Here is a 9,247-nt window from a genome sequence, read left to right on the forward strand (position 1 = left end):
TTTTTTGTTTCCAGGTAACTAAGAGTGAATTGGGTAATTGGGAGCTACTTAATCACTAGACTTAGCTGTTTTTTGTATTTTACCTCTGTCCATGGGAAATTGTGCTGAGCGTGAGTGTATTGTAGAGCCTGCTCATTAGCTGTTCCTCAGCTTTTTGCAGTAAGTGCTGACCCAGCTCCAGAGTTCCTTGGTCACAAATAATTTTCCAGAAGGACCAAAGTGGGTCAGCCACTGGGCTGTGATTCTTATTGCTGGAGCAAGCCTCTGTGACTGCTGAGCATGTATTGGATCTCTTAGGTGGGAAGAAACAGAAGAAAAGTGAGAACCCTGGCCTGGACCGGGGGTTGAAAGTTGAATCGAGTCCCCAATCTTGAGTCATGTTTTTCATGGTACTTTGTTCATCAGTTTCCTCCACTGTGTAGTAGGTATATCTTTGCAAAGCTGGTTTGACTGTGTCTTTTATCTCTAGATTCCTTTCCCTCAGAAACCAGTCCAGATTTTAGAAGTGGGCTGACTATAGTGAGCCAACATGATATAGACCAGGTAAGGTTCTAATTTCATACTCTTTTTTTCTTTATTAGAGTAAAAAGAAAGGTTTTAGGGTTGCATACAAAGACCTGTTTTGAATTCTGGATTGGCCACATAATATCTGTGAGTCTCTGAACAGCTTACTTCTGAGCCTCCATTTCTTCATCTAAGAAAAGCAAATGATAATTAACCTCAAAGAGTTTTGTTAGACTTAAATGAGGTTTCATGTATAGTGCAGTGCTCATAGTGCAGTGCCTGGAACGTGGTAGGTGTTCAGTAATTGGTAGACATTATGATCTGGAAGCTCCTAATATCTTTTGATTAGTTTTGTAGAATTTTTAGGCACGAAGTATCGCTCAACACTTTATTTTTCAGGAAATAATTTGATGGTAAGATTGAGAGCACCCATTAAAAATGTCATGGTAGTAGACTATAACAACATACAGCATTATGCTCTTTCTGTCTTGATCAGTAGTGTTGGAATGAATGAAGAGCATTCTAAAAACAATTAAAATCAAAATCTCATATGAAACTAATAGCACAGTTTTGTTTCTAATAAAGCAGGTGTTAGCGTGTGTGGTATTAGGGAAAATGAATTACAGCTAGGTCTCCTACTAGGCATGTGAATGTCCTTAGCTGCGATTTGATAAAGCCTCTGCTTTTCCCTGATCCCTCTTTGTTGCTGCCTTTCTGAAAGCTGAACGTGATGCCTTATCCAGGAAAGAGAGGTACAGTTACAGGAGCCTCCAGACCATACCTAGATAGATGTCATGAATACCATGTTCTCATCCTAGTCCAGACTACATTTGCCCCTTCGTGACTTTATAAAAGGCATTCATTTTTTAGCCAGGCTCGTTTACAGAAGCTAGTGGTAAGTGAGGCCATGTGCTGAATTGACCAAAGAATAGATCGTCCAGAAGATGTTTAATAAATATATTTTGAATTAATGACTATATCTATCTTGTTTAGACTACTCTTATAAATCTAGAAAAAAATGCAGGATTAATAATCTAACTCTGTGCTTTGATTTTAATGCAAATCTGAAAGCAGATTGGATTCAGCTAATTTTGTACCTAATTTTAGCCTTTCAGTATAACATCAAAAAGATCCATCTGAAACTACATATGCATTCTGAAATACGTATGAATTCTAAAGCATATACCAGCTTGCCCCCACTCCCCACATTGCTATTTCTTGAAAACAAAAGTATTCAAATGTTTTTTCAATTGCAAAATGAAGTAAAAAGTAAAAGTTTCTTTTCCACCTTCCCTTTCTACCTCCCCCCCACCCCCGAAGGCACTCACTCTTACTAACATCTTTTTTTTTTTTTACTATTTATCCCTTTAGGATATGTTTTTGTGTACGTCAGTATATCAGTGTCAGCATCAACCGTTATTGCTATTTAAATCAGATTTTTAAATTTACACATTTATACAAGAAAGGAAAGAAGGAAAAACACTAAATCATACCAAAAAATCCTAAGGCGGAAAATGTGAATGTTTAGTTGATTTGGTACCACACTACAGAAATGCAAAAGTATTTTACGTGGAAATACCACTTCATAGGTATTTTAAATTGGAAGACAGAATAAAAGAAATCTTTGAGACAGCAATTTTAATAAAGTATCATCTGTGTTACCTCTAGCTTCAGTCTGATGCCGTCAGCGCTTTTGGAGAATCACTACAAAAGAAACTTCTGGACATTGAAAGATTATATTCAAAAGTTCGATCTCGCTACAGTTTCATACAGGCTCTTGTCAGACGTATCCGTGGCCTACTGAGGATATCAAGGAACTGAGAGCCTATACTGATAACTCTTCTGTGGAAGAGATGAATTGGGGAAAACTCTCTTTTTTATAAATTAGTTTGTAAATTATGATCAAAAAATATTTTGCTATTTCTTTCTTTATATATGGACATCTTTTCTGTGAACTTTTCTTCCTGTTTCAGTCCTCACTAGTAAAAAAATAAATACTTTAAAAAAAAAAAAAAAAAAAGCAAAATGTATGGTGTCTTTTAAAATTGTATCTGGCAAATGATCAACATTATCAGGAATCTAACAAATCTTCCACAGTGGTGGTTTTCCCCTAGAGATATAATTCTGAATGCTAAATTAAAAGCATAGTCTGGAAATTCTAATTTTTTCACCTTTGAATCTATACTGCACTTTTATGATATTCAGGGTTACTTGTGGGGTAGAGTGTATAATAAACGATACCATGCTCTTTTACAGAATAGTCTACTCAATACTGTGAAAATGTATTATAGAAATGTCTCAAAAAGTCAAGCCATTTTTCCTGTTATTTAGCTTTTGCCTTTTTTTCTGCATGTAAAATGACAATGTAATAATTTGCATTTGTTCCTGAGAAATAATTGTGAAATTTCTCAAATGAATCATCTGCCGATATTTCTCATATAAGTAGTATGATGGCTACCACTCGGGCAGAAATTTTGCATAATCACTTTATTTCTTGCCCAATTGTATTTATGAAAGTGACTACATCTACTTCTCTTTCCAGGCAGCAATTATTTCAGCCTAATACATAGGAGAGACTGATGAGAGGGAGAAAGAGCCTTGACTTTCATGTACTAGCAGAAATTTAATATTTAGTTCTATATTGATGCGTTTTTTAATCTTATAACATTTCCATGCTTTTGGCATCTTTTTAAAAAGGCTTTATTAATATTATATCTTGAAATTAATTTACTGCCCATCAGTTATAAACAGTCCTTAGCAGGAAAGCATCCTATTAATAAATAGAAGTCTTAGAGGGATGTGAATGAATAAATAACTGGATCTAAAATGTAGTCATAATGCCTGTTGCTCCACTGGTCTGGCATATGGTAGTCTTTACTAAATGTAACACAGGTATGAACCCAGAAATAATCAGCAAAGGGCCAGGCCAGGGGCACAGAATCAAAGCATTTTATAAACCTCTGAAGCGTGAAGTCTTCCACAGGAAAGAGGGTATAGCTAAGTTTGGAATTAATTAAGATTTTGTATTTACTAAGCTTCATTATCTTGTTTTCTCATTTCTTCCACAATTACACCCAACTGTGGATCAGAAGTTGGGGCCGTAGAGAAGTGTGGGAGGGAGTGATGGGGAGAACTGCAGCTGCGTTGTGCTGCCACCAGAAATGCTGTTTGTATCTCATGTACCTGCTTAACTTTCTGTTAACCTGGGGCATGCAGAGGGGGTGTTAGGTGCAGCACACGTGGGATCTTCAGCAAAGCAAAGGGGATAAAGCTAGGATTTAGATATTTTGTTTTTAAAAGTTTTACTATTTAAAGGGTAGGTTCATTTATTCCTCAACAATACTAAATGTAGGGTTTTTTCTTGTTTTTACTCAATTTGGTGGGGTTAAGAAATCAAAAAGTAGTATATACCTTCTTTCTACTTGTTACTGTAGTTTTGATATGTTGGTACTATAGGAATTACATATCTGGACTTTATCTGAGCTATAAAAGTTGTAATAAACAATCTAGCCTTTTCTAAATATCTATTTTCCCAACTTTGAAAAATTTCGAATCTTCAGAAGAGTTGGAAGAAAAGTACAATGAACCCATATTCCTTCTACCCGTTGTCAACAGTTTGTACATTTTCTTCATTTCTTTTTTTATATGTATACAAGGGTACTTCAAAAAGTTTGTGGAAAATAAGAATTGGAAGATAATACAAATCTTTCCATGAACTTTTTGAAGTACCTTGTATACACTGGTTTTCTTAAGTTGTAGACGTCATGACAATTTTCTGTAAATATGTTAGCAAATATGAACAAGGGTGTTTTTCTACCTAACATAATGTTATTATCACATTCAAGATATTTGACAATAAAATACAATAAAATTTTCTAATATTCCATCCATATTCAAATTTCCTCAGTTGTCCCAAAAATATACTTTAGAACTTTTTTTTTGACCCAGGATCCAATCAGGAATCACATTACGTTTAGTTATCTCTTTAGTCACCTTTATTCTAAAACAGTTCCCTGCCATTTTATTTGGAGGGGGAGTGTTTATTTTTTTAAGCCTACAGCACTCAATATTCCCAGGTCTCCCCATCCAAGTACTCACAAGGCTCCACCCTGCTTAGCTTCCAAGATCAGATGAGATTGGGCACATTCAGGTTGTTAGGGTGTTATGGCCATAGATGTTTTTACTTTTATAAAAAATATTTTTAGCTCTCTTGATAAGCATGTCATGATTTGTTTGTTTTCTTTTGATTATATTGAGGTTAAGCATTTTTGGCCAGAATACAATTTTATAGGTGATGTTGTGCCCTCACTGTATCATATCAGAAGGAACATAACGGTCTGTCCCATTATAAAGTCTGATCACTTGTTTAAGGTGGTGGTCAGCACACATCTCCATTGTAAAGTATGTTAGTAAGTATCTGTGGGGATTTACTTTGAGGCTGTGAATATTTTGTTCCCCCAAAACCTTTCAACCATTGCTTTAATCATTCATTTCAATTAAAATATTTTCATTTAAAAAATTGTGTACTGTTTCAATCATACAAATAATATAATCAGTATAATAAACACTCAGCTGTCCACTCTACCCTCATGTCATACACCTAATTTTAACAAAACTTAAAATTACTCATATATTTGTTCCAGATCTTTTTTTTTTTTTTAAGAAATCCATAATAGATACGGTTGAGGCCTCTGTGAACTCCCTTATCCCACTCCCCTCAATCTCTCCCATAGATCACCATTGTCAAAAACTCATTGTTGATCTTTCTCATTCATGTTTTATACTTCCGCTACATATGTGTGTATTCATAAGCACTAAATAGTAATGTTTTGCAGGTTGTTAATCTTTATATGTGCCATCATACTGTATGGAGCAATTTGCAGGTTACTTTTTAAATTCAACATTGTGTTTTTGATAATTCCTTATGCTCATTTATTATAATTATGGAAAAGTTACAGTATCCCATTAGACAAATACTCTATGCACTCTACTGTTGGTGGATTGGTAGACATTTAAATTCCCAATATTTTGCAAATGGTGCTTCAATGATGATTATTACGTATGTCTCCTTGGATGAGATGTGACATGTAAGAGAATTCTCTGGATTATGTAACTAGAAGTAGAAATCCCAAATTAGAGATTAAGAGCCTTGCTTTCACTGGACATTGTGATATTTTTCTTAATGGTTGCACACTTGTCCTCTCACCTCGGGCAAGAAGTCCTGTTTGTCCACACCATTGATAACACTTCCGATTGTCATATCTTTTAATTTTTGCCCATCCAATGGGTATAAAATGGTATCTCAATTGATTTGCATATTTTGTGTATTATTAACTTTTTTTCTCCTTGTTTATAAGCTATATTTTTTCCCTATTGGATTGTCATTTTGTTTTTGATGTGTAGGAGATAATTATAAATTCAGAATGTCTTTAATTTTTTCAATTTTCTCTTTGCAGATACTCTCCCCCAGGCTTTTAGGTTATCTTTTCAACTTTTTTTTTTGATGTAGATGTTTTACATTTTAATGGGTTAAAGCTATCATCAATCTTTTCCTTGATGGCTTATGTTCTTTATGTTTTATCTAAAATTTTTCTCCAACCTGAGATAATAAAGATACTCTTCTATGTTTTCTTTTGACAGTTTAAAAATGTCACTTCCTCATTAGATCATTAATTTCTCTGGCATTGGTTTTTGTGAATGATACAATTTAATTTCACTTTTACTTTTATCCATATGGTTAATTTTCTTCTTCTTATTGATTGATTGATAATTATGTGTTTATTTTTGGCAGCTGGCTGGTACAGGGATTGAACCCTGGACCTTTGTGTTATCAGCACCACACTAACCAATTGAGCTAACTGGCCAGCCCTTTATGATTTATTGAATAGCCCATTCTTTCCCACTGTCTGTCATATGTCTCAAAAGATAGTATACCAACACATTGCTTCTTTCACTTATCTTGAAGATCTTTCTATATCAACACACGTAAAGCTATTTTCTCTCTCTCACACACACACATAGTATTTCAGTATATGTATATAGCATGATTTATTTTAACCAGTTACTGATTATTTCTATTCTTTTGCTATGATGAGTGTTTTTGAGCACTCATAATATCAGCAATTGCTAGGACAAAGAGTATGCTTACTTAAAATTCTGATAGCTTTGGCCAAATTGCCACCGTGGAAATTTTAACAATTTATATCCCCATGAGTACTATATAGCTATGCCTGTTTCTCCTTCCAATTCAGTGTGTTATCAAGCTTTTTGATTTTTGCCAATCTGGAGAAAAATGGTACCTCATTTTAGTATTCATTTATATTTCTTTTAGTATGAATTCCATTGAGTATATTTTTATATGTTTGAGCCATTTCCATTTCCTTTTCTATAAACTTGTTCATATCTTTTGATCATACTTTATTGGACTATTGGTCTCATTGATTTGTAGGAGCTCTTTACATATAAAGGAAATTAGCTCTTTTTCTCCTGTTTTGCAAAGGTGTTTTTCTTTTTTTGCTATATATTATTTTTCATTTTTATGTAGTCAGTGTTATCAATCCTGTATGGCTTCTGCATTTTGTATCACGTTGATCGTGTGAAAAACCTTCCATTCTCATTTGGAGATTATAAAATAATTTATCCCTTTTTTCCCCTAGCAATTTAAATATATATATATATTTAAACATATATATATATATATTTTGACCAGTAAGAGGATTGCAACCCTCAGCACCGTGTTGTCAGCACCATGCTCAGCCAGTGAGCGCACCGGCCATCCCCATATAGGATCCGAACCTGCGGCCTCAACGCTACCAGCGCCACACTCACGAGTGAGCCATGGGGCTGGCCCTGTTTTTGTTTTTCTTTGTTTTGTTTAAGATTTTATTTGTGTGTGAAGTTTTATTTATGTTATCTGTAAAAATTATTTGTGAAGTGTGAAGTAGGAACCCATCATTATTTTTTCCAGGTAATGAACCTAGCTAGTTAGTTCAATATCTTTTGCTGAATGATCCATCTTTTCTCCATTTAATGCTCAGAATCACTGGTATGGGATGGAAAAAAGTGGATTGATCAAGAATTAGAATTTTAGAAAGCAAGTATCACAGAAAGCCAATGGATAAAAGAATTGAGGCTAACGGTCCTTGATTACAGTGCTGGTCTCTTGGGTGTTAGACCAGATAGAAAAAGAGCGAAGCCAGAAGGGAGCTCACATGTAGCTTGTGAGGATATGGAATAGCTGAGAGATTGGAGAGCTGGCTAAGGTCAAAGAGTTGATAGGTGAGGAGGTGGAATTTGGGGGTATAATACTTCACAGGTGGAGCAAGTCTACGGGACCAAGTGTGGGTTATGAACATGGTAGTGAATCGCTGAAGTGGTGTGAAGATGAAGGTCACTGGAGCTAAAGAGTTCTGGAAAATACAAGTGTATATGGCCTTTGAAGTCACCCAAGATTTTAATAACTTGCAGGTGAAAGGAAGGCTATGAGTCAGATGCCAAAGCCTTCAGTGATGAAGGGACTGCAAGGAAATCATCAGCTTAAGACACTGAGAAGGGGTAAAGGGAAAACATGAATCTTAAAGATGTTTTTCTATGAGGATATTTAAGTAAGAATCTGAAAGTAGCAGAGGAAAGCAAGAGTCCTGCCTTGTGTTGCGGTTATTTGGAGAGAGTCTTAAAAGCTTTAGAGGAAAATCCAGCCTTATTTAATGCTTTATCTGTAAGGAGGGGATCAGGTCTTATGCAAGGAATTTCAATAAATATTGCATTCAGAGGGTGTGCCAGGCATTTGCTGGGCCCTGGGGATGGAGTCATGAACTGAATAATCGAAATCCTCACCAACACATAGCTCAGTCTGGCATCTTGCAGCTCGGAGTGTGGTCCACAGACCACCACCAGCGGCAGCACTTGGGAGCTTCACAGAAATGCAGAAAGCCAGGCCTCATGCCAGACATATTGAATCAGAATCCGCAGTTTAACAAGATGCCCAGGTGAATGGAATGCACATTACAGTTTGAGAAACGATGGGTAAAACTTGAATCTGGAGAGACTGGAAATTATGGTGTGTTGAAGTCATCTCCTAGTATCCTTTCCCCGTTGGTAGCCACTTCAGTTCAACGAGGCCCTGCGCCTTCTAGTTATAGTTCTTTGGAGGAACACCTGACACCTGCTCCAGCGATTAGCTTTTCTTTCCCAGGTATTTGAAAATGGAAAGAAAAGAGCAATTAGTCTTTCTATTGGTTGGACCCTTCAACAGTAAACTAAAGTTACAGTGGCAATATTCTGGAAAGCAGGAAAAGCTGGAAGGCAGATGTATGAGATAAAACAGACGTATGGAGAACAGCAGAAATGGAGAGAAAATGCTGTTTAAATTCCTATAGCTTTACAGTTTACATGGTTGCCCACTGTCTCTATAATACACTCATTGGTTTTAGCTAATATGATTTGGTTTTTATTACTTGGAACCAGAATTCTGCTTAGTATGGTAGATAAGGGTCAATTAAGAAGGCTGAGAGCAAAGAGAGAAGGATGGTCTTGCTTTGTGTGTTGAGGGAGGTTGAGGGATTTGAGGACCAGGTGCAGGAGGAGGCCAGCTGTGACCAGGGAAGTTCTGTGGTGGGAGAGGCCTCTCATAGCTCACTATCCGCACCAGACACACGCCAAGGATTTATTGGTCCCTCAGATTATCTCATTAGGTCCCCACTGCTTCCTCCCCGTTTAGAGGCGGAAAGTGAACATCAGAGAG

General features: G+C 36.1%; 1 protein-coding gene across 1 annotated transcript in view; it reads left to right on the forward strand.

Moving 5' to 3' along the window:
* The window catches only part of NUP205 (nucleoporin 205kDa), a 73,338-nt gene extending 70,890 nt beyond the window's left edge, over positions 1 to 2,448 (forward strand). Inside the window, exons 38-39 of the mRNA XM_008576459.1 lie at positions 455 to 543; positions 2,173 to 2,448. Coding sequence (XP_008574681.1) covers positions 455 to 543; positions 2,173 to 2,325 — 242 coding nt within the window. The 3' untranslated portion in view covers positions 2,326 to 2,448. The remainder of the gene's footprint in view (positions 1 to 454; positions 544 to 2,172) is intronic.
* Positions 2,449 to 9,247: the final 6,799 nt, after the last annotated feature.

Source organism: Galeopterus variegatus, unplaced genomic scaffold, assembly GCF_000696425.1.
Source record: "Galeopterus variegatus unplaced genomic scaffold, G_variegatus-3.0.2 Scaffold1358, whole genome shotgun sequence".
Lineage (NCBI taxonomy): Eukaryota > Metazoa > Chordata > Mammalia > Dermoptera > Cynocephalidae > Galeopterus > Galeopterus variegatus.